The sequence below is a fragment of the Lepisosteus oculatus genome, chromosome 18 (assembly GCF_040954835.1).
Source record: "Lepisosteus oculatus isolate fLepOcu1 chromosome 18, fLepOcu1.hap2, whole genome shotgun sequence".
Lineage (NCBI taxonomy): Eukaryota > Metazoa > Chordata > Actinopteri > Semionotiformes > Lepisosteidae > Lepisosteus > Lepisosteus oculatus.
In genome coordinates, this window is record NC_090713.1 from 2,639,130 (window position 1) to 2,664,995 (window position 25,866).

The 25,866-nt window shown below is 42.6% G+C and overlaps 1 protein-coding gene across 1 annotated transcript in view; it reads right to left on the minus strand.

The window, feature by feature from the left end:
- Positions 1–7,670: 7,670 nt before the first annotated feature.
- Positions 7,671–25,866, minus strand: part of LOC102682815 (G-protein coupled receptor 20-like) — a 76,154-nt gene continuing 57,958 nt past the window's right edge. The window contains exons 2-6 of the mRNA XM_069180144.1: positions 15,384–15,612; positions 15,100–15,219; positions 10,443–10,568; positions 9,687–9,785; positions 7,671–7,814 (exon numbers count right to left, since the gene is read on the minus strand). Of these exons, the coding sequence (XP_069036245.1) occupies positions 7,671–7,814; positions 9,687–9,785; positions 10,443–10,568; positions 15,100–15,219; positions 15,384–15,612 (718 nt within the window). The remainder of the gene's footprint in view (positions 7,815–9,686; positions 9,786–10,442; positions 10,569–15,099; positions 15,220–15,383; positions 15,613–25,866) is intronic.

Genomic DNA, 25,866 nt, shown 5'->3' on the forward strand with positions numbered 1-25,866 from the left:
GTGTGTAGTGCTACATGGAGGAGGAGTGGGAATCATTCTCCTTTTTCACATTCTCACCCACAGAGGCAGTGGAGGTCTCTCACTGAAAATAAGGAAACTTGATGAGAAAATTATGAAAATAAGGTTATCACAGAGCCACAGACAATCTGGCTTCCAAACTGAAAACATTCTTTTTGTCTCATATTGTTCAAGAAAGGAGAAAATTCACATCTGCAGAATCACATAATGCTTAATCTGGCCGAGACGGGACTCCGATAAACCCCATAAAAAAAAATGACATGAAAAACTAAAACATTTTTTGCATCACAGTACCTGCTAACACTATTTTCTATGGAGACAGATATGGTAGCAAACGATTTGAATTAAGTATTCTGTGCTTTTATTCCTGTGTGTTCTCTCTATTAACTTGCGCCTTTGGGGGGGTTTGTGTATGGACCATCTCAGATTAAATAGTGTAGGGCTCCTTTTGACCTCCCCTGAATCTCTACTGGTCAGAATGTATTGATTTTATTTCACAGCAATACTGCAATACTGGTCTGCGTATTGGATAAACACAGCAAATAGGTCTATTTATTTGACAGACCCATATGTACTGCAGTCAATTAAACTTTAGTTTCACAGCAATGGCAGGGTGCTTATGCAAAATAACTTCACTTTTTTAAGATGCTGTCTTAATATTTTGGCACACTGCATTATTTACAGCAAAAAGACTTCAAAAGTAAAAACACGTTCACATTCATGGTCGTTATATTCATGAACACTACACCTACAGTATATGTAAAGAAGTTGTCTGGTTGGAATCTGCAATGCACAGCTCAGGAGAAGAGGTTATGTGGTTTCAAACAGTATATTGTTTGTTAGACTGAGTTTTGTCTACATGTTGTGGTGGGTTCAGTTTTATTGAAGCTTTTGATTTTTAGAAAATACTTTGCTGCAGTCAAAACAAATTAAAATACTGGATTGAGAGGATATTGGTGATTGCTTTCATGTGATGGAAAAGGGTTAAACATGAGACGGTGGCGATGAGCAGGACAGATCCACAGTCATTGTTCTTTCTGCTCCATATCAACACATGTCTGTATCCTAGACATACTGTACTTGTTTGTCCTCTCTCACTGTTCTGTTGAACTTTTTTCCTTTGTAGGTGTGTGTCTGTGTTCCCCCATCTCGGTATCTAGAATAATGTGTAGGTTTGTGGCTACATTTGAGGAAGAATGTTTCTTCCCAGTCTGCCATAGATGTTTGCATATGCTGGTGCAAAGTGCCATTGCTGTTCCTTTTACCAGTAAGTAGAACTGGTTGTTGAAAAAAATAATTCTTAGACTGATTTCCAGGATTTGTTTGTCTGGCCTGTCCCTCTGAGGATTTTTATAAAGCTATTTTTGAATTGCTTGCATACCCTGTTGTGTGTCTGTTGTCCTCTAATGAAAAAGATCATGTTTTCCTTGATGAGTTTGTGACGGTGAGTTCTGTTCATGTCCCTGCCTGTCCCCTTGGGCGAGGGTGAGGAGTGAGGTTATGGCTAGGTTTCAGGTTGGAGCAAGGGGTGAAGTTAAGATTAGGATAAAAGTTCAGGATGGGACCAGGGGCAGGGTTGGGCTGTTTAGTAGTTCCATACCTTTAAAGGTGGCTTCTCAAATCACTTTACAGAATGATAAAATTAAACAATAGAAAAATACAAAAGATATGCAAAATGAGAATACACAATGAGAGGAGACAGTAGATGGGGGTACCGAATACACTAGGAGCAGAGGGATCAAAAACAGAACCAGTTAAGTAAAGGACTTTCTAAAGAGGAAGAATTTGAGTCTAGGTTTGAAAGAGTTTAGAGAAGGTGACTCTCATATTCTTAGGGATATAGATATAGCTTTGAATCGTAACAGGAGAAAGCCCTGTCACCCACAGAGCATAGATGGGCTTGGGGACAGACATGAGACCAGAATTAGAAGAGCAAAGGTTGTGAGATGGGGAGTAGGACGATAGTAGCTCAGACAGGAACTGGAGGTGCCAAACCATACAGAGCCTAATAGGTGAGCATGAGTAAGAAACCTGACAGGAGGCCAGTGCAAGGTCTCCAGGATAAGAGTAATGTAATCACTTACATGAGACCTGGTCAGGATTCTGGCTGCCAAATTTTGTACATACTGGAGTTTGTTCAATGTGGATTTAGAAACCACAGCAAGTAGAGCACTACAGTAGTCAATTTGGGAGAAGACAAATGGGCTGATCAGCTTTTCAGCAACAGTTAGTGATAAAAAGGACATACATACTGCTGTGGAAATTTGTCTATACACTTCTTTCAGTGGGACACCCCAACATGCCTACCTGGACTCACCCATCTGTATCCTCAGAGACCTACTGGCCTGCCCTACACAGCTTCCAACCATCATCTACACTATAAAACACTGGACTTTTAACACTAAATCCAGGAACAGGTGCTGGAATAACAATTTTAGAATTCATAGGATTTACCTTTCATTAATTCAATTCAGTCTATAACAAATTCCATGCAGGTTTTTCACTTATCATTCTTAAATCCTCAAACCTTAACTGACATACAGATGCAGCCATTCAAAATGCGCGGGCGATACCGCATTATTTTGCGGTACACTGTACGCAGTCTACCGCGAGTTACCGGTAAATACCGCGAGTTACCGTACATTCTCCTATAATACCGCTAGCAAAATAATAGTATCCAGAATTTCCGCAAGGTGGAGCTAATAAAGCTCAACCTCTCATGTTTTGAGCTGTCGCCATCAAAGTCTTTAACGAAGATATTACTAATAGTATTAATAATGAATGACCTTGGACAAGCTGTAAGTGTAAACTCAAAGTATTGCCCTGGTCAACATTCTTTTTTTCATTGACCGTCTTTGTAAAAGTAACACCACAGCATTTCGCAATCACGTATTTGTTTCCAATCATGCAAAGTACAGTGATTCACCATGCCTTTCACATGCTCATAAAAGAGATTGATTTAGGAACATAAACATATTACCGTATGCAAACTGTACTGTATACAGTATGTATATGTATATTTAATGTCTTAACTGTGCCCGTTTAAGTATTGAATATTCATATCTAATTTTACCACTGAAGGGAAATCTTAGTAGCTGAGCATAAAAAGAATAGGAGCATACTGCAACGCGTGTGAAGGCCATAAACGATATTAATTTTGGAACATAAACATACAGTATATGGCTGGTCTCGGTACTTTAAAGAAAACATACACGAAACATGGTTTCATTATGACCAGAATCGCTTACCTATTTTTTCGAAGAAATGTTTGTTAAAAGAAAAGTCCAATACCAGCTGGATTCGAACACACAACCTGCCAGTTGGTAGTCACGCACCTAGACCAGTAGGCTACAAGACAGCTTGCATGAACAAGCAGGCGAAACAGCCCTACACAGCCCTGTCGCAGCACACGGATATAATCATACCGTTATTAAATTCTTGAGATACGCGATTCCATATTATATTCCCTTTTAATCAAATTCTAAAAGTATGCTTGTTGACTCCGGTATCATGTTAGTTAAAGACTTCGAAGCTTACAATGTTTAGGGAGAAATGGAATACTGGTGTGTATTTTTTTCTTTAAAGTACCAAGACCAGCTATATACTGTATGTTTATGTTCCAAAATTAATATCGTTTATGGCCTTCACACGCGTTACAGTATGCTCCTATTCTTTTTATGCTCAGCTACTAAAATTTCCCTTTAGTGGTAAAATTCCATATAAATATTCAAAACTAAGCGGATTGAAATGTGCACAGTAAAGACATTAAATGATTAAATCTTTTCTCTACCAACCAATGCACCACGAGTGCCCCTGTCGGTCATTTTGGCCAGCCAATCACTTGCCCTGCGGTGCCCTACGGTGCCCTGCGGGTTGGTTACTGCACCGTGGGTTTTTACCGCTCATTTTGAATGGCTGCATCTGTACCACAACTGCAGCATGTAGGACTTACCCATCAGACAGCTGACTGATCAGAGGGACTTCATGAAACCAGTTGGAATCAGTAGTCACCTCTTCAGTGGAGTCAGGTGAAATATGAACTGACCCAAGAGAAAAGAATTATTGCCGCATTAGAATTCTCATGGCATGCATAAAAAAGTGATCAATCCAATTAACATCCAAAAAAGGCAGAAAACATGTATTTATTCATAGATAAAATTAGGATGCTGATTAGGATTTATTTATCTGTTTACCCATATAATTTAAATCCTTTTCACACCTTAGCTCACAACAATTTTACTGCACCAGACTGTGGCACAATGGCTGCCCAGAGATCCCCAGACTTAATTGGAACCTTCCTCAACCTTAACAGTAGATGTTACCAAGCTTTCAAAACCCAACACTTGTGCATTAATCATTTAATATTGATTAAATGACACAAAACAATTGACATGTTTTTATCTGAATAAGCTATTCAAATAAAACTGAATTGAATTAAACTGATTTTTTGGATTATATGTTCCATTGTCTTTCACAATATCTTTCACCCAATATCAGCACCCACTGAATTTCTCTGCAGCTGCATTGGAAAATTTGTCAAAACATAATGTTTGTCAAAACCTTAATTTTTTCTAGAAACAAATTAAAATACTGACCTTTGATGATTTTAGAACTTTTCTCATTAGCAACGGTAACATCTCTTTTCTCCGTGCTAATGATCTCAGTAGAAGCTGTGCCACAGAGAAAACAACCTTTTAGTTGAACTGTCCTTTCAGATAGTTTAGATCAATAGATGCTGTTGATGTTTTTATAACAAAATGCAAAATGTGTATTACAGAAATATTGAATATAATGTATTTACATATTGTGGCTGGAAATTAAACAATCTGAAGATAATGAAGGATTCCTTCTTAATGTATTATTTTATGATGCCTGCAACTTATTGCGTGTTTCCCTTTAAAAAGTTTTGATCTCAGTACATACATATTATTCTTTTCATACAGACATATGATTGAAAAGCTTTGGAATTTTGTAATTGTAGGTGTTTATTAAACAAATTCTACAGTTCTGTAATCAGTAGTAAACCTGAAGATGTTGTCAACCTGCATCATTCCCTCTGGCCAACAAACTAAAACACATTAAATTGTGAACTAAATCTCAGTTGTACCACTGCAAATTATCTGATCTAGAAGCTTACCCTGTTTTCCAGAATGAAGTACTTCTTTAAAATATTGCCTTTTAATATGGTCTTGCATTTCTCTCTCAAAATCCTTCCTTTCCTGTAAACTCTCATTTAGCTTTTGCTGCAGGAGAGCAACCTTCCTTTCATAGAATTCAAATGCCTGAGAATGACAGAAAACCTTTCACAAGTGGCTATTCTTTAAAGAAAAAGAAAAGCCTCTCAGCAAAAGATGGAAAGGTCCATCTCATTGTTGAACATCTTGTATTAAAAAGCACATGTTTTTCCATTACTCTAGTATTTAATGACAAATGAACTAGCTTGCAACCCAACATGTTGCTAGTAGAAAACTTCCCGTCCATAAGGTCACATTTTAATTTAGTATCAGACAGAAGCTGTTGGGCACCACTGAAATTCCAGCTCAAGTAAAAACTACAGGAGACTCCAATCTCATCTCAATCTACAGCACCCTGAAGCTGGGAAGCTGGGTCTGGTCAGAGCTCAGAAGAAGAAAGGCTGGGTCCGACATTACTTGGACGAAAGACTCTGTGTGTAGTTCAGAACCTTGCAGGCTGGGTATAAGAGATTGAAGCAGCAATGTCTCTCCTCTAATGCTTAGGTAATGAAGAGGAGAGATCATCAACCACCCTCTTGGATCCTCTTGGGGAGATACCCCTGAGGGATACTTTAGAACAGCCAATTATGCAAAGCAGCATGTCTCTGGGATGTTACTTGGAATTAAAACCCACAACACGCAGAATAAATGCCACACAGGCAGGTGCCCAAGGCTGGAGATAAACCATGGGCTTTGGAGATGCAGTGCTATAACCATGAATTGGAGGCACCAAACACTACCAGAATATGGTGTTTTGGCACCTCTGTAGCATATCTTGGCATAACCACCCTAGAGTAGATGCACAATATAAGAGGTGCCAACATACCATGCTCATTGTGGTCACTGAGGATTCAAAAAGTATTAGTTTAGGTTATTAATTTAAACCTATAGGTGGTCATCTTGGAAATACAACAAAATATAGCTGCAAGGTCAGTGTCAGGTCCGGAATTTGCATGAAGAAAAGTTCACCTTAAGAGGATGAATCCAAACATCCATTACTCCAGTACCTTTTTGTGCCTTCTAGCTCTGATCTCTTTCTTTAGCTGGGCCTGTCGCACCTCCCTCCGGGCATTTTCCTCTATCCTCATCTGTAAAGCTCTCGCTCTGATTTTCCACATCTGTAGAACCGTCAGTGAAAAGGCAAAGCAGATGACAAACAGCAGAAAGCTAGATTGTGTTGAGCACAAAACAGCTACGCTACTAGACATTTATATTTATATGTCACCTGCTTATAGGTGGTACATTAATTATTGAGGATTCTGTTAGATCATGTGGAGCTGAATCTCTCCCCTTTTTACAATCTAGCAATTGAGGCCTTTGGGCATTTTTCAGCATATTAGGAGCATTCAGCAGCTGAATGTGGTCTGGGAAGCCCAAAGACAAAATAACTGGGAAAATAACATACCATACAGCAATGTACAGTGAGAATGTGAAAAAAAAAGAAACATGATTAAGCTGATGTAGAAAACCGATGAGGCTAAATACTATGTATTGATAATGCTGGTGATTTGAAAGCTGATAAATCAATGAAAGGGGTGAATAAACTATGTGTTTTAAAAGTGAGTTAAGCTACAGTGTGGAATGTAAGATTCATAAAAGCATATAAAAAGTGTCTGAAGTCTAAGTGTGACGATACAGTAACATGATTCACTAAGGGTATCCACTCTGCAGAAATCTGTTCGGCTGGAAGAGGCGTATATAGTATAAGGTGAGAGAATTTTTTTAATTCGCATTTTGCAACATAAATGCTTAATTACTTGTCAGAAAGACAACATCTTTTAAAACAGTTATGCTAGAGATCCTGTTATCTTTTGCTTGCTCCCCAATCATGCTGTATTTACAGAGGTGTCACAAGGTCACTTGCCAGAGTGGATATAAATGTCTCTAATCAGTTTAACATGCAGAAGGAAACCAGCTATTAAAGATCTCTCATCCAGGTAATGACCAGGAGCAGCCCTGGGTCAAAATAAATCAAACTGTATTCTCATACCTCATCCTGTCTGCTGTACTGCAGACCTTTCATACACTGTATTTCACCACTGCATATCTCCTCTGTTTTCGTAGCTCCTGCCTGGTGCCTTCATAAACAACAACAGAAAAGAAAGCTTAATCCACAAGGCAAGGTCAAAATGTCAGACAGCAGCAGAGGAATTTGTGAATGTGGTATTTCCGTAGAGCAAATGTTTATCTTTTGGAAAACTTTGACTCAGTCAAGACTTCCACTTGCTTGCACAATTAATTAACTTAAGGCACACCTTTACTTACAGTTGTATTCTTGACATCTAATGTTTAAACATAACAGTAAAATATTTACACATATTTACAGCGAAACAAAAAAAAATGTGATACAAATACAACAAATCAGGAATCCAAAAGGCAGGAACTTGCTGTTAAAGAGTGAGGAGCTTCCGTATGTTATTACCTGTCTCTGTTAGCCATAAACTGGTCTGAAATATTCTTGGATCCTTCCTCCAAGAGCCATTCCCTCACATCGGTGAAGCTGATATCCCTGGGAATCTCGTTCTGCTCCTGGAGCTCCAAGAACTTCTTCACTATTGTTTTCTGAAAGCCAGCACAGCCTTTTACTAGAGTGTCACACTCCCTTCATTGCAAAGTTCTCCTAAGCACTATTATAGCTGAGTGTGCACTTCAAAACCAACACTGACTTTTTAGATTTTTAATTTGAACTCACACCGATAGAATGTGTTTGTACAGTATATGTATAAGAGTGAAGGCTGAGCTACTGTAGTTTGTTGATCTAAACATTTCAATTTAAGATGTACATCTTCGATACAGTGGTTAACCTTGTTATCTCGCAACACTGGGGCCAGGGGCTCTATTCTGGGCCTGAGGTGTTATCTGTGTGGAGTTTGTATGGTCTCCCCATATTCACATGGGTTTTTCACGGTTTGCTCTGGTTTTCTCCAACAGTCCAAAGCCATACTATACTGGTAGAAAAAAAGGTTTCTAGGGAAATTGGTTCTAGTGTGAATTTGTGTCTGTGTGTGCCTTGCAATGGACTAAATTCTGGTCAAGGGTGTATATCGCCTTAAGCCCGTTGCTTTCTGGGATAGGCCCCGGCTCCCTGCAGCCCTTAGATGAGGCGGTTAGATTAGATGACGTGGATGGAAAGGGATGGATGGAAGTTCAAGTCGTTTTTCAGCCTTGTCTTGCAAAGAAGACTATAAATTCTGTTTTGGACTACACACAAAAGCTGCCTGTATTAACATGTGTTTGGAAAAATACGTTTGTTTGCACTGAAAATGGATTAAAGTCTACAGAGCAGTACAGATAAGCAGTGAATGCTCCGATTGGGGTGGTACAATTAGTGGTTTACCACAAAGAAAAACATCCAGATATATTGCCCAGCCTCAATGAATAAAAAAACTCTCTTTTTTTAACTCTGTTATCTTGAACAGAGAAGACTACAAGGAGACCTGTTTCAAATATTCAAAATCCTCACAGACAAGTCTGCTTGTTGAACGCTGACTTCTTTCAAGAAACAGCTGGATGAGACTCACAGACCAATTAGCAAGTAATTACCAAACAGGCTAAAGAGCTTCCTCAACTATTCTTATGATATCAAACCCATATCCTGCATGCAGAAAGGACAATATGAGCTATAAACAACACAAAGTAGCATGACAAAATGTACAGTATGGTTGAACTAACAAGAAGAACCTAAAATAGGCTAGAGCAGTGACAAACATAAGCAACAACATCATCAGCGTCAAAACACTAAAACAGAAATGAACTTTATAGCAATTATAGAAGAAACTGAAAGAAAAAACTGAAATTGATTCTAAGAATACAAACACAGTCATGATGACATGATGACAGCAGTATATTCAAAGGTGCATAATGGAGAGATCTTATGGAAGCCTTCATCCAGAAACGTTACTGATTGAGGGCTGGATAAAGGCAGAAGTCTATGATGAAGAGTCAGAATCAGATAGACGGTTGTTTAAAAATATCACACTTACCTGTTTAGTCACATAATGTTTGTCATACTGCAACTTCACATTGCTTAGGTAGTTATGATATTGATTGTATTCTTTCAAAGAGCAGAGGACCTGAAAACAGACAAAACATGTTTCAAGTACTGTCTAGGAGGTTAAAGAAAATGTTTTTATTTTTATTTTACAAATCTAGAGCACAGTCAAGTCTCTGTGTTTGAATATTTATTGAGCATAAGGACTTTAGCACAAACCATAGGCCTGCTTTGATTACATCTACTATTACATGCTTTGATTACAACCATAGGCCTGCCCACCGAATACATCTATGCTGTAGTGCAGACATGAGTTAAATCACACTACTGGAAACTATTACAGCTAAATGAGCTAGAACCTGGTCTATTTTTTTTTAAAATACCTCACTCCTTCACCATACCAAAAAAGCCTCATTCTTTGCACAAACTCTAAACAGCCTTACTTTCTTCTGCTCATTGATTAAGCCTCTGTTCTGCAGAGACTCCTGCATGCCCTTGCGATGGTAATAGGTGCGCAGGTGGGGGTCATGGAGGCTGTTGTACTTCGAATCCAAAAGGAAACCGTGGGGATCAGTCAGAGTGAAGTCAGGAGATGGCTGGTGCAGCTGAAATAGAAGGTATGTATTTTATTAAAACATGATATGTACAGGTAAACACAGATATGTATCCCCCTATGTTTCTGAACATAAAAATGAGAATGTTTTTTTTCTCCCCCCTCCGAAGGCTGTCGCCAGTTTCTTGGAAGACTACTCCAGAATCACTGTTATCATTTTTCCGACATTCTTGAACATTAAATTCCAATTTCTCAGTCATTGTAGCCAACTAAAAATGACTACATTGCAAAAAGACAGTAAGCACAATAAGCTTTAAGGCATACAGTACAGCTGAATTTCAATAATGTCATCAATATATGGCGTCTAGAAAAATATATAACCTTACTCCTGATGTTATATGCACAAAGATGCCAAGGGAGGACAGTTTGCTTACAGTTTAATCATTACAGCAACCACATTATACTAACACACACAGAAATGTGTTAATGTGTCCCAGGTATCATTTCATATTATAAAATTTTACATGTTGGTTTACCCCTAAAAAGAAAGAAAACCATGAATAAACATGTCATTTTTTACAATTTAAATGTTTGGAATTAAATAAGAATAAATGTATTCATGCTTTTCATTTTAGGTTACACTTACTTTCTCCGAAAGAGCAGTCCTGCAAAATTGAGGTTTAGACCCTGGGAGTAACGGCAGTTTAGTGCCGATGGGTCTCTCCAACAGCTGCTGCTCTCCCTGCAGTGCATACAGCATGGTGTAGCAGCCCTGAAACACAGAACATAGCTATCGTACCTCACAGAACCACAGGCAAAACGCCATAAAAAACAAGCAGAGCTGATGGCAGGAATGATTTCATCTGTCACAGAGAGAAATAAAATGGGTGTGGGGGCAACAGCAGGTATCAAGGACAATGTTGACTTGAAGTTTGCATAGAATGACCAGTGAGTTCAATGAGGGTAGTAATATGTGTCTTTCTTTGTTCTGGGGCTTCCTACTGATCAAAGATGCTTGTGCAAACATTGTTAATTACCACACAGTTCAGAGAAGACACATGGAATGTCAAAACTGGCCTAGCTGAGCCTCAGACTGAGGAGGTGGATCTAGAACATAACAATTCTAGAACATCTAGAATGTTCTAGAGCAATCTTACACCTGGCCATCTGTATACAGTATAGCCATTTGATCAATGAGCCCCAAGACGTTAGCTCTGCTTACACCCAAAACTATCAACCCCCCCCCAAGAAAGGTAGGGGGGCTTTAATAACCCCAGTGACAGAGCACACAGAAACCGAAGAAACAGGAATAACCAATTTGTACCACAGCACCCAGGAGAGGGTTCGGACACCAGGGACTCTCTACAGTGAGCAAGGGAGGAAGGCTTTAGAATTGTCTTCCTCCCCTCTCTACTCAAAAAATTGACTCAAATACAAACGGGGGGGCATATTATAAACCAGACTCAGCCAGAACTGAGGAGGATCCCTAAGACTACACAGAGTTTCTTTGCTATGACAGAAGCAGGCACACCAGGTCTCCAACTGGGGCTGGGTTTGGGAGAATATTTGCAGCTGGACTTTTCCTTTGGAACTCTGGTTTTGGTAACTGGGGTCAAATGGGGCTCTTGAGCTGGTCTGCAATATGTTCTGTGAGTAAGTAAGTACCTCTGGTGGATAAGTTGTAATATGTGTTCTGTGGATTAGGCTATAATAGATACTGGAATTGCAAAGTACTGTAATAAAAATGGAAATTATGTAGGATGTCTTCTGGTCTGTGGATGCACTGGTGGTTCTGGAAGATAAAAAGAACTTGTTGCTGGGGGAAAAGGTCTTTAGAATTGCTAGGTGGCATAATCAGCTACAAAACTAACTTTTAAAAGCAGTCCCTGCATTTAAGGGTCACGGTTCCTGACATACAGTATCTTTTTATAGATAGGTAAGAAGAGTTACCCTAGGGTGTTTAGAGGGCTAAATCAGTTCATAACATTCTTTTTTTTTCTTCTGCACAAACGAGTTGATTCTCTAAGTCTGTTTAGAGTTTTAGATTGGGAAGGCATATTCTCACCCAAGACATTTTAAGACAACAAAAGAAAAGTACAGTACGTATATTCCCATAAAATACAGAGAGGGTTAACAATAAATTATTAACCCACGATTTCAGAAATAGAACACATAGCTGGAATTTTAAAATCACGTTCCATTTATTTTACCTTCTAGAGCTTTTAAAACAGTATTAGAAATATTACTACGAGGTGTATGTTTTTACTGTTTTACTAAACCTTACATTTTAAAGCTAAACTAATGCTGATTTTGTTTTTACGATTCACGACCTAAGAGTTCAAATATTTAAATGTATGGATAGTACACTCACAGCTCCAGATCCCGGTTTCTTTCTCTCCATTTTGAACCCTGATCTCGTTCCATTAATCCATTAATCAATTAATCTATTTTGAGAAAACAATTCCGTCGTGTTCGTGAGCGTTTAGACTTTATTTTGTATAATACGGACTTGAGCATAAACCACTGTATAACCAAAATGTTGTCTATTATAACGTCAGATCTGCAAAGCAGTTGCCTTATCTGACGTATCCAGCGTGTACAAGTTAAGTAAAGACGTCATTAAAAGCTGCAGCAGGGAAGCTACAGTATTCGTCCCTGTACGGACTTGTTTTTTATGTAGATATATTTATAATTAGGTTTTAATTAGAAAATCCAGACAAAAAGGCGATGTCCGATTTAAAGTTTAATTTGAATGTCGCCATTCTAACTCAAAGCCTTCACGGTATCAAACTTGTGTGGTCACACGTCCCAAACAGTCTGGCTCTGCCAGCGGAGCCTAGAGACCCCAAAATATAACACACGGTTTGCCTTTTAATAATTTACACCTATAATAATAATAATACAAAGTAATAAACACTTGTTTGAAAAGCGCGGACTGATTTGTAATTTGTACAGAGCAACATAATGTAGCGTTTGCAGGTTCTTTTTCAGAACTAAAGAACAGTGGAGACGCGATTAACCAAGCACTGACTTTATTTAACAACCACACCAAAACCAAACACAGGATCTACACACACATGAGGAGACTGACGGAACACGTACACATATTTAGGGTGGTAATTACCTAACAACACACTATACTTTTACAGGACTACACAGAGCACTAGAATTACTAGGACATTATTTACACAGGTAGGGTCAGCCGCTGGTCATCGTGCTGACCCTCAGACTCTTCCCGGCTACCACTCCCAGCATGCCCAGCAGTACTACGAGCGCCTAGGGGCGCTTCCTCCTCACCACCAGGCGAGGGCGTTACACTGCCCCCACCTGAAGCGTCTTGCGTCTCGCCGACGTCGAACACCACCCTCAGGCTGTACTCGTATTCGGCCAACTGCTGCGGAACCCTGCGTGAGCGGCCGCTGCGCTGCGGTGACGGCTGGCGATCCACGGACGCCCCACTATCGGTCGGCTCCGGCCCCGGCTGCTCCTCTAGAGCCTCCCCACACGGCTCCTCCTCCCGGGCCCGGTAGGGGGCCAGGCGGTCTCGGTGCAGGACCACCACTCTCCCCCGTGTTCGCAACCGGACACGGTAGCAGACCTCGCCCACCACCCCGAGTACCTCAGCGGGCCCCTCCCACGACGGCGCCAGCTTAGGGCTGAGGCCTTTGCGGCGGCGCGGGTTGTACACCCAAACCGAGTCCCCGGGCTGGAAGGCAGGCCCCCTGCAGCGCAGGTCGTAGTACCGCTTCTGCCGGACCCCCGCCTGTGTCAGGTGGGTCCGTGCAAAGCTGTGCCCCCGCTGCATCCGCTGCCGCAGGTCCCCCTCGTAGTCCGGTCCAGCCGGTGGTGCCGACCCGTCTCCGGGCGGCGGGCCGAAGACCAGGTCCACCGGTGTTCGCATTTCCCGGCCCAGTATGAGCGAGGCCGGGGTGCACCCGGTGGATTCCTGGACCGCGGTCCTGTACGCCCAGAGCGCAAGGGGGAGGTGGTGGTCCCAGTCCCGTTGGTGCCAGGACACCAGGGTGGCCAGCTGGGTGGCGAGCGTCCGATTAAACCGCTCTACCAACCCGTCGCTCTGGGGATGCAGCGGTGTGGTCCGCGTCTTAGTAATCCCCAGGCGCTGGCACACTCTGGCGAAGACCTGGGACTCGAAGTTACGTCCCTGGTCACTGTGTAACTCCTCCGGCACCCCCAGCCTGGCAAACATCCCCTCCAGCAGTGCATCGGCCACCGTGGGGGCACTCTGGTCCGGGAGGGCGTAGGCCTCCGGCCACTTCAGAAAGTAATCCATGGCCACCAAGACGTAGCGGTTCCCGGCCTCGGTGCGCGGAAACGGGCCCAAAACGTCCACTCCCACCCGCTCCATAGGAGCCCCCACCTGGTGTTGTTGGAGGGGGGCCCGAGAGCGCTCGGGGGGACCCTTCTGCGCCACGCACACCGCACACGTTCGGCAGTACCGCTCCACGTCCCGGTGGCAAAGACCCCAATAAAAATGGCCTCGGAGACGCTGCAGGGTTTTTTTACCGCCGAAGTGCCCCACACCCGGCTGGCCGTGCACCGCTCGGAGCACCGACCCGCGGAGCGACCGAGGCACCACCAGCTGCCACCGTACCTCGCCACTGGAGGGTACCCGCCACCCCCGGCGCAACACCCCGTCCTTGGACGGACTGGATGAACCTCCGATAGTACGAGGCCAACCCCAGAAAGCTGCGGAGCTCCGCGACGGTGCGTGGAGTCGGCCAGCCCCTCACTGCGGTGACCTTACCTGGGTCCGTAGCCACCCCTCGCGGTCCAACAACATGTTCCAGGAAGGTCACCTCCCGCCGCAGGAGCTCGCACTTGCGGGGGTTGAGCCTCAGGCCAGCACGGCGGATGCAGGCCAGCACCGCCTGGAGGTTCGTCAAGGCCTGGTACCTCCGTGCATGAACCAGCAGATCGTCCAGATACAACACACACTGGTTCCGCGGGACCGATGCCAGCACCCTCTCCATCAGCCTCTCGAACGTCGCCGGGGCATTGCACAGGCCAAAAGGCATGACAGTAAACTGCCAGAGGCCCTGGCCGATGGAAAAGGCCGTCTTCGGGCGAGCATCGGGAGCAAGCGGTACCTGCCAGTAGCCGCAGCGGAGGTCCAGGGAGCTGAACCAGGTCGACCCAGTGATGTAGTCCAGGGCGTCATCTATCCTCGGCAGGGGGTAGGAATCTTTCCGGGTGACCTCGTTCAGCTTGTGGTAGTTGACGCAGAACCTCCACGAGCCGTCTTTTTTTTTTACCAGTACGGCTGGCGCCGACCACGGGCTCGCGGAGGGCTCAATCACCCCCGCTGCGGCCATCTCCCGGATCTTTTCCTCGGCGGCGGTCCGTTTGGCGTGAACCATGCGTCCCGGTGGGATGCGGATGGGCCGAGCGTCGCCGGTGTTGATCTCGTGTTGGACCAGGGCAGTGCGGGTGCAGTCCTCATCTCTCGCCGCAAAGAGGTCTTCGTTCTGGGCGAGTAACTCCTGGAGCCGCTGCCGCTGGTCCTGATCGAGGCCCTCGCAGCTCCGCTGGAAGAGATCCTCAACGGCATGCCTCGCTTCCACGCAACGCTCGGCCCCCGCCGCCGCCTTGTCTGGCCCCCCGGCCGACTCAGGGGCAGGTTCCGGCACGCTCGCTCCCCGGCTCGCAGGCCTGGTTTGCCCTGGCGACTGGCGCCGCCGCCGCCGCCACTGCCTCTTGTTCCCCCGGCTCCGGCAAGCCCGTGTCCCTCGGCCTCCACCAGGTGCAGTCGCTCCCCCTGCCACACCAACTCCTGCCGGTCCAAGTCGAGGGAGCGTCTGCATTTATAACTTAGTTTTTAAAATTAGTCAAGCAATACGAAGCATCTCCTTTTACTTAGTGCCTGAGCATACTGCAACGCGTGTGAAGCCCATAAACGATATTAATTTTGGAACTTAAACATACAGTATATGGCTGGTCTCGGTACTTTAAAGAAAACATACACACCAGTATTCCATTTCTCCCTAAACATTTTAAGCATCGAAGTCTTTAACTAACGCGATACCGGAGTCAACAAGCATACTTTTAGAATTTGATTGAAAGAGAATATAATATGGAATCACGTATCTCAAGAATTTAAAGACCAGACAATCGCAAACTCGTTTTCAATAAAATCATTTTATTCATTCAGCAGTTTGTGAGAGGGACATCCAGCAGGGAGAGACACACACACCGGTTTTCATTGACAAAATTGTTTTTTTTCAATTCCTCTTGTCTAACAGGAATGTTTTGTTTGTGGACAGACTGTTAGACAAGAGGAAAAGACCGCCTCCTCCTACGAAGCATTTCGTTGATCCGATCACGAATTCTTTTCCAGTCGTACGCAGCAAGGGTTGAGAATCTCCGATTCACCATCGTACTAATGGTTTCCCGGAGATTGCAAGGCAAGGCACTTTTGCCTCTGGACCCATCGAAATTTACAGACGTGGTCCACCCCCAGTAAATTTCAAAAGTCACAAGATTTCGAAACACGAGGGCGGCGTAGCGGTCGGCTCTTGCTTTCCCGTCTATGCCGATGCACTGCAAGTAAAACCCCCCCTCCATCTCCTGGGTGATGGGTAGCAGTTGGACATCTGGGAGAATTATTCGTCCCACTGGCATCTATGAATTCCGCTGTGCTTCCTGGGGGGAGATAGCCGGCGGGGACAGCATCAACAGATTCCTGCGCGGTGGTGAACTGAGAGGCCGGGATGGAGTGTCCTGAGGCGGTGTGTGCTCTGCGGGGGGCAGAGCTTCCGCCAGGCATTGCAGCCTGCGCGGCGGGGAGAGGCACTTTTCGGGAGACAGCTGCTCAACTGTTTGACTGCTGGAACTCTAGCCTCCCAATCCTCCCCAGTAATGCATCGTAATGCTCCCGCTGCTGCCGAAATGTCTCCATACAGGTGCTGCTTCTACAGGTTGGCACCCTGGCCAGTGGCCGAGAGCAGAGACCCACGGCCTGTGGCAAAATAACATAATTCATGTAAGAAATAAAGTCACACAGTAGTATTCATCAGTCGCGGAACAGAAGTCAAAATAAACTTTTCTTTTTTTCCGTCTTACCGCTTTCTTTTTTACTGTCCTGGTGGTAGATCGTTTCGCCCGTGCGGTGTTTTCTTGAAGAATAGGCTACGAAGAAATAATTATAATTGAATTTAAAATTCAAAACGGCAATAATACCTTGTAATATGCGCTGTAATCGCGTATTTCAGATGAAGTCTGCTGTATTTGCTTACCCTTCGCTCTTTGGAAGCTGGGGCGGCAGAAGCACCACGTCTCTTCCCGTAAAATGCCTTGGTCTCCATACTGTACTATGGTCGCTGTACTGCAGGTATGCAGTTTTTTTTTTTGTGATGGGAGCTCACCCAATCCCTTGGTGTCTTTTATGCGTCACACATACTGTATTTCAGCGCCATATATTTCATGGATATTATGGAATATAATGGATGGATATCTTAGTTATCTTTCTAGTTCACAGGTTTGCATGCATAATTTAATTTTGAAAGCCACTGAGACATCAGGTACTACTGTTGTATTTATGAAAAAGAAACAAAACAAAAAACATACTAACAACTGTGCCATCCTACTCCTTAGTTAATACATTTTATTATTCATAAACAGTTAACATTGTTAGCAAAACATTTTGAATTATATTTAACCCTATTTTTTCTTTAGTTTTGTATTTAACTTATTATATGATAGTCAGACTTAATGTATATTTGAACAATGAAAATATATTTTTACAAGATTTTACATTAAGCACTTAAAATTAATATGGTTAATAATAGTAAACTGTAACATGCTGTAACAAGATCGGTTAAACTGCGAAGAAAATTCTTTCAGAAAAAATGTTTCAGGTGTGAAGAACATAGATCTCCAATGCGATTTCAACCAAACCTGTTCCCACACACCCCGCCCCCACTACCATTAGAATATACACAAACATTTTAGCGTTTCATTCTGAGCAGAAGACCCTCACACCTGAAGAGTGCTGGCTGTGACGAATTAAACCGGTTTTACAGGTTTCAATCACAGACCATGTGACATGGGACTCAGTAAACTACAGTAACACCGTATTTAATAATGCAATAAAAACGCTATAAAATAATGTGACACAGTACAGCACAGTACAATAATACTGACCATGACTTTAGAAGCATAAATTACCTTACACTCAATTTAAACACAAGCTGTCTTTAGCCCTCTAAGCTGGTTCATACAGAAATGTAGAGATCCAGGCTCAGAACACACAGCTTCATTAGCAAATACATATGCAGAACAACTAGAGAAGACGTTTTACAGAGGATGGATTTTTAGAAACATCCCATCAGACATCCCATCATATTCACAATGTGAAATCTAGAAAATAATATTACGTAACCAAAATCTGCAATATGGAAACAGAACCTGTGTAATTGTTGATAGATGATGTACTCGTAACATTTTTTCAAGACGAACTACAACATTTAAAAAATGACTTGTATGTACTTGATATCTCTAATCAATCCACGGGTCCCAGCACAAAACGAAAGTAAAACGCATACCGTTTCGCGCTTCTTATTAGTTGCTCAAAAGTAATTTGACCGTATAAAATGCATAATATAAACCTAGAAACATATACGTTAGCAGTACTTAAGCACTGTAGTATCCGTGTTAAGACATACCTCTCAAATACTGTAAATCAAGTTAAAAATATCTCAAGACCGATTCTGGTCGTAATGAAACCATGCAAGGGAGTTTTTATGTCCGTTGCAGTTCTTTTGCAACGTGAATATAATTATATCGTTATTAATTTCTTGAGATACGCGATTCCATATTATATTCCCTTTTAATCAAATTCTAAAAGTATGCTTGTTGACTCCGGTATCACGTTAGTTAAAGACTTCGAAGCTTACAATGTTTAGGGAGAAATGGAATACCGGTGTGTATTTTTTTCTTTAAAGTACCGAGACCAGCCATATACTGTATGTTTATGTTAAGATTTCCCTTCAGTGGTAAAATTAGATATGAATATTCAATACTTAAACGGGCAGAGTTAAGACATTAAATATACATATACATATTGTATACAGTACAGTTTGCATACGGTAATATGTTTATGTTACGCGATTAAAAAATAAATAAAACTGGAAGGTCCAGCCATAATGGTCCACCATTATGTTTATATGGTTGTTTTTGTTGGTTGGTTGTTATTATGGTTATTAATAATACGATCTATAGTTGAAATCTGAGCCTAAATAAAAAAGAAAAAGCAAGTGATTAGGTTTATGAGCAATCTAATTACTTATTCGTTTAAAACGCTATATAAAATAAAGTTTATTATTAATTTGCTGGACAGAGCGGTGAACATTATTATGCATAAGACAAAGATAACGATCCTGATCAGTTTAGAAATTTGTGTACGCTGTAAGGTTTTTACTTCTTAAACTTTTAAAATACACGTTTTGAATAGAAAGAAATCCTCTTCCTGGTACAGTATGTATAGCAAACCAGCACGTCTTTTTTCTCCAATCAGAGGGGTGTCAGATGGTGTCAGCCAATCACCATTCTGCGTTGGGTAGCAACGGGTGACTGTTCTCAGTCGGAAGATGTAAACAGCTTAATGTTCGTGTTAAATAATTTTTTTTAATTCAATTAAACAGGCACAGTTAAGACATTAAATATACATATACATACTGTATACAGTACAGTTTGCATACGGTAATATGTTTATGTTACGCAATTAAAAAATAAATAAATAAAAATGAAAAGTCCAGCACCAGCTGGATTCGAACACACAACCTGCCAGCTGGTAGTCACACACCTAGACCAGTAGGCTACAAGACAGCTCGCATGATCAGACAGGCGAAACAGCCCTACACAGCCCTGCTGCAGTACACGGATATAATCATACCGTTATTAAATTCTTTAGATACACGATTCCATATTATATTCCCTTTTAATCAAATTCTAAAAGTATACTTGTTGACTCCGGTATCACGTTAGTTAAAGACTTCGAAGCTTACAATGTTTAGGGAGAAATGGAATACCGGTGTGTATTTTTTTCTTTAAAGTACCAAGACCAGCTATATACTGTATGTTTACGTTCCAAAATTAATATCGTTTATGGCCTTCACACGCGTTACAGTATGCTCCTATTCTTTTTATGCTCAGCTACTAAGATTTCCCTTCAGTGGTAAAATTCAATATCTACAACGGGCACAGTAAAGACGTTTACAGTAAGTCTTTCTACGACAGACCAATGGACCACGAGTGCCCCTGTCGGTCAACCAATCACGCACCGCGGTACCCCGTGTCATCATACCTGCGGTATCTGTACCGCGGTGTCTGTACCGCTCACTTTGAATGGCTGCATCTGTAAAGACTATAGACTGGCTGCTGATGTACTGTAAAAGCACAGGAAACAAATACATTTCTCTGATATTACTGATATTCCCAGACTGCTGATCCTCTGAAATGTTCAATTCAAAAGAGTCCTTTTTCACCTGTGGAAACAAATCTGTCAATTAAGCTAAGTGTGTCAAAATTCGCACTCCAGTAGGAGGAAAATTCAACCTAGCCTCACTGCGCGCTATAACAATGTCATCCGTGGAGACAAGTGTTATTAGGCAGCGATAATTGCACTTAAAACTTTAATAGTTCTAATACTTCCTAATTCTTTTTCTAGCTTTAGAAATATTTCAACCACACAGGAATTAAAACTCCCCTGAAGACAATGAGTTCTTCCAGAAACCAGCATGAACTCAAATAAAAATTAAAGGAAGATGAATAAAATTGTGACCACTTCTTTACACAACATTTATGTGGAAGTGCCTTTAAAACCAAGATCAGGAGACTTTTTTACCGAAAGGGTTGTTGTGAAACACGCTGCCCATTCATGTTGTTGAAGCCCTGGATTCGTTCAAAAATGGCTGGATGAGATCTTTGGATCAATTACTCAGTAGCATATATGTATATATTCAGATTACTTTCATGCCCTACATCTTATCATATGCATTTGCAATAATAGTTTAATTGTCAAGCTGTTCAAGGAGGGAGCTGTGTCAGCATGCATAGGCTGCAAAGGAACAAATAAAGGTTTATTCTATGCTGCAAGGTAAATAATAGAAAAGAAAAAAAATGTTACTGCTGTGGAGCCTTCTTCAGGTGTGAGGAGGAGAAGGAAAATGTGCACAAAAAAATATGTTTCGATTAATATGTTCAATGAAGTGTAGCGGCAATGCTTGTTAATAAGACAGAATTAAGCGTTGGTATGTCCTAAAGGGGGCCCCATCTCACTCTCCATCTCTGTGGTGCAGCCACAGAGAAAGAATTCATGCAGGCTGATTTAAGATGTTTTCTTTTGATAAGAAACAAGCTCCCAGACGGGGATGCAATTAGCTAAGCCTGGCTATCATGATCAATGGTCATCCATTGGCGCCTATCAGTCTAGGGAGTGCCGAATGGACATCTGGACTGCATTCCTAAGTGTCAAGAGTAAGTGACTTATATCTCACCTTGACCAACCAATCAGGGACTGGCAGGGCGTGGTAATAATAAATGGTTAGTTTCCGGTTCCGGTCGAGAGGGAACGCTGGCGCATTTGGCTGCCGCTCCTCTCACCAGTTTTTCATTTCTATCTACTTATTTATGTTTTTTTTTTCCCCTTTTTCTCCTCGATTGCACTGATTTCTAGTTTATCTATTTTCATCCGCTTCACGTTACAAGTTCACGGGTGCGACTTCCACTGCATTGTGAACTTACTCAACTGAAGACTTTCCCACTTGCTACCGCCTTCTCTGGATTTCCTTCCCGTCTCGTTTCATCAATCATGTCTCTGAGGTACACTGCACTGAAACTTCTTCAACTAAAACAAAGCTACTTCCTGGTCAAAGACACATTCGATTACTGCCGTTCTACTGGGATTTTACGACCGACTCGCTACATCCATCGCAGCACAGGACGCCGTTCTCTACGTTCGTCTGCCTGCGGAGTCTCTATCCCTGCCTTCCGCCGCACGTCTGTAAGTCCATCACGTACCGGCGCCGATCTAAAAAATCTCCTCTCACTACCGCACCTGGACCGCACTCCGCTTCCCCCTGCATCCCCGAGACTGGCCAGATCAGCGCTACTCAACACCCGCTCCGTTAACAGCAAGGCTCTTCTTTTATGTGACATTATCAAAGAAAAACAACTGGACCTTCTGTGCTTAACCGAAACATGGCACAAACAAAACGATGGACTCCTGTTCAACCAACTAGTTCCTCCTGGATATGGTTTCTTTGACCTTCCGCGTCTTTCAGGCAGAGGCGGGGGCATCATTGTTATTTACAACCTTTTTTACAGTCTAAGTCCTATAGCTATACCTCCTCCCTCTTCTTTTGAGTGTCTTGTTTTAAATGTTTCTATCCCCCAATCTACTATTATTGCCACAGTTTACAGACCACCCAAACCCAGTGGAGTCTTCTTAGGTGAGTTTGCTGATTTTCTCTCATTCTTATCCCTTACATTTAAAAGGATCCTTATTCTAGGGGACTTTAATATACACATTGATTCAACCTCTTCCAGTCTGGCTAAAGACTTCCTTTCTCTTTTGGGATGCTTTGACCTTGCTCAGTTTGTTTGTACCCCTACACATAACAAAGGACACACCTTAGATCTAATTATTGCAAATGACTCCTTTGTCTCCCACTGCTCCCCCCTTGATCTAGGCCTCTCTGACCACTTAGCCATTCTCTTCAATCTGGAATTACCTGTTTCTAACACTTCCCCCTCACGCTCTGTAAATTTCCACAACTGGCGATCAATTGATCACCCAAGGTTTGCAAATTCTGTTCTGTCCTCCTTATCCTGTTTCTCTTCCTCTGACCCTCTAGAGGACAAAATACAGTTACTTGACAATGCTCTTTTATCTACCCTCGACACCTTTGCTCCTTTAAAAACTCGAACCATCTCCTTCTCTCGCCCTGCCCCCTGGTACAATGACCATCTGCGTTTCATGAAGGCAGCCTCTCGCAAACTTGAGCGTAGGTGGCGTCTTTCCGGCCTAAATGTACATTATCAGGCCTGGAGAGATTACTTATCTGATTATAAGGTTACTATAGAGTCTGCTAGATCCACCTACTTCTCTCACATCATTGAAAATCACCAAAACAATCCCAGACATCTTTTCTCCACCATCAACAGACTGCTCAAGCCAAACTGCCCCACCACATTACCTGCCTCATCACAACTTTGCAACACATTCTTAGATTTCTTTAGTTCTAAGATTGACAACATCCGGCATCACATTCTCTCCACTACGGATATAATTTCCACACCTCCTCCCTCCTCATCCAACTTCTCTGGTTCCCGTCTCTCCAGCTTCTCTCTTCTTGACTCAGCATCCCTAAACAAACTAGTTACGCGCATGAAACCCACCACATCTATTTTAGATCCCATTCCCACCACTTTATTCCAGTCCTGTTTCTCTTCTCTCTGTCCCATTGTCCTCAATATAATACATGAATCCTTGAGCACCGGCATTGTACCAACGGTCCTCAAAACTGCTGCTATTACCCCAGTGCCAAAGAAGCCTAACATGGCTCTCGACAATCTTAACAACTTTCGCCCCATCTCCAACTTACCCTTTCTCTCTAAAATTCTAGAACGTGCTGTCACACTTCAGTTACATAACCACCTCATGACAAACAACCTTTTCGAACCCCTCCAATCTGGCTTCCGTCAACTTCATAGCACAGAAACCGCCCTAGTCAAAGTCACCAACGATCTCCTAATAGCTTCTGATTCTGGTTCTCTTTCCATACTCATCCTTCTTGATCTCAGTGCTGCCTTTGACACTGTTGACCATAACATCTTGCTTTCTCGTCTCGAGACTGTGTTTGGAGTCTCTGACACTGCCCTCAAATGGTTTAAGTCTTACCTCACTGATCGCTGTCACTTTGTCTCTCTCAATGGGTACAGGTCTGAAATTGGTCTTGTCAAGTCTGGTGTCCCTCAGGGCTCAATACTGGGCCCCTTGCTCTTCAGCATTTACATGTTCCCACTTGGTCAGCTTTTAAGATCACATGGCCTCAGCTTTCATTTTTACGCTGACGATACTCAAATATACATCCATACCAAACCCGACACTGATGTGGCTGTCTCTATTCTATCTAATTGCATCTCTGACATAAAAATTTGGATGACTCAAAACTTCCTTCATCTTAACTGTGACAAGACTGAGGTCATGCTTATTGGTACCCCCCATCAACTTCGTAAAGCCAGTCCTGTAACCCTGTCTGTAGATGGCTCTGTACTTGAGCTCCAATCAAAATTGAAAAACCTTGGGGTTATATTCGATTCTGGCTTAACATTCGACCCACATGTACAGCATACTGTCAAAACATCTTTTTTTCACCTTAGAAATATCGCAAGACTACGCCCTATGCTATCATTAACTGTGGCTGAAAAGCTGATCAACATATTTGTATTCTCTCGAATTGACTACTGCAATGCTCTGCTCCCTGGGGTATCTAAATCTACTCTGAACAAGCTGCAGTATGTCCAAAATTCAGCAGCCAGAATCCTGACCAGATCTAGTGCAAGTGTTCACATTACTCCTATCCTGGAGTCCTTGCACTGGCTTCCGGTCAAATTCCGCGTAGACTTTAAAATCCTCATGCTCACCTACAAGGCTTTACATGGCTTGGCACCTCAATACCTGTCTGAACTTTTATCGCCCTACTCCCCACCTCGCAACCTCCGCTCTTCAAATTCTGCCCTCCTTACTGTCCCCCAAGCCCGTCTACATTGTATGGGCGACAGGGCCTTCTCCTGCTATGCCCCCAAGCTCTGGAACTCCTTGCCCAAGGATATTAGAGAGTCACCTTCTCTAAACTCCTTCAAATCCAGACTCAAAACCCTCCTTTTCAGAAAAGCCTTTACTTAACTGCTTCCATTCTTCACCCCTCTGCTCTTCTTAATACCATCTTCCACGGTCTCCTCTATTGTTATTGGTGTATTGTTGTAATTATAATTGTGTCCTGTCTTGTGAAATTTTCTTATTTATTGTTGTAGTCTTCTTATTTATTGTTATTGTCATCCTGTAAAGCGCTTTGAGAAGCCACCTTTAAAGGCGCTATATAAAATAAAGTTTATTATTATTATTATTATTATAATACCACGTGGGTCTCCAATGCCCGCCAAACTCTCAACCAACCACCACACATCTGGGTCTTGATCAAAAAGGGAGCGCAAGCTCAGTTCTGAGCTCTCCTTGGCCATTTTCGCGCATCCTCAGAGACAATCATGTGACAACTGCTGTTGTCTGCAAAGGGACTTGGACTTTGTTCTAAGCGCGAGGCAGAGGATCACGTACGTACTCAGAATTCTACCAACGTGAATGCTCCGCTTGATCAACGGCAGCCTACAGTTGGACCCTCGTCGACAACCTGAATAGCTTATTCAGAAGCAGCGCTGGACCGGGACAAACCAGCTTCTTCCCAGGCAAAAGAGTGACTTGTGAGGACTCGCTGTCACACTCTGTGCATAGAGACTTTCTACTAGCCAGCCGGACTGCTGGTAGATCCCCTCGGAGCAATGACTGCCCTGCGCACCGCAGTCAGATTCCTCCGCCCGTCCTACTCCGAGCTGCACCTCGACTGGTTGGCCGGTAGCCAGAGGATGCCGACACAACGCCCATTGGACAACCGCTGCAACAGAGCCTGTCAGCTGGTTTGGTGTTCGTGCCGGGAATTCCAAATCCATACACAGTGGATAAGTAAACCCCATGTTCTACATTGCGTCTCGAGAATTCAATTGTACCTCCACTCAAGTTCTTATCAATTTAATTCATGAGTAATGTATTTACTTCCGAGTTTAGAGTAACAGTGGGTAATAACACTGATTAGCGATTTGGTAACCGAACGATATATATTGACATATATTCTCTGTTGTGTATCTCTTTGTGTTTGCATCTCTTCGAGATTATATACCTTGTATATTGATAACCCTCACAGTAAGGTCTGCCGCTCGTATCCAGGCAGACTAGTATATGTTTGGTGCACAGTTTATATTAATAAATGTATCTCGTG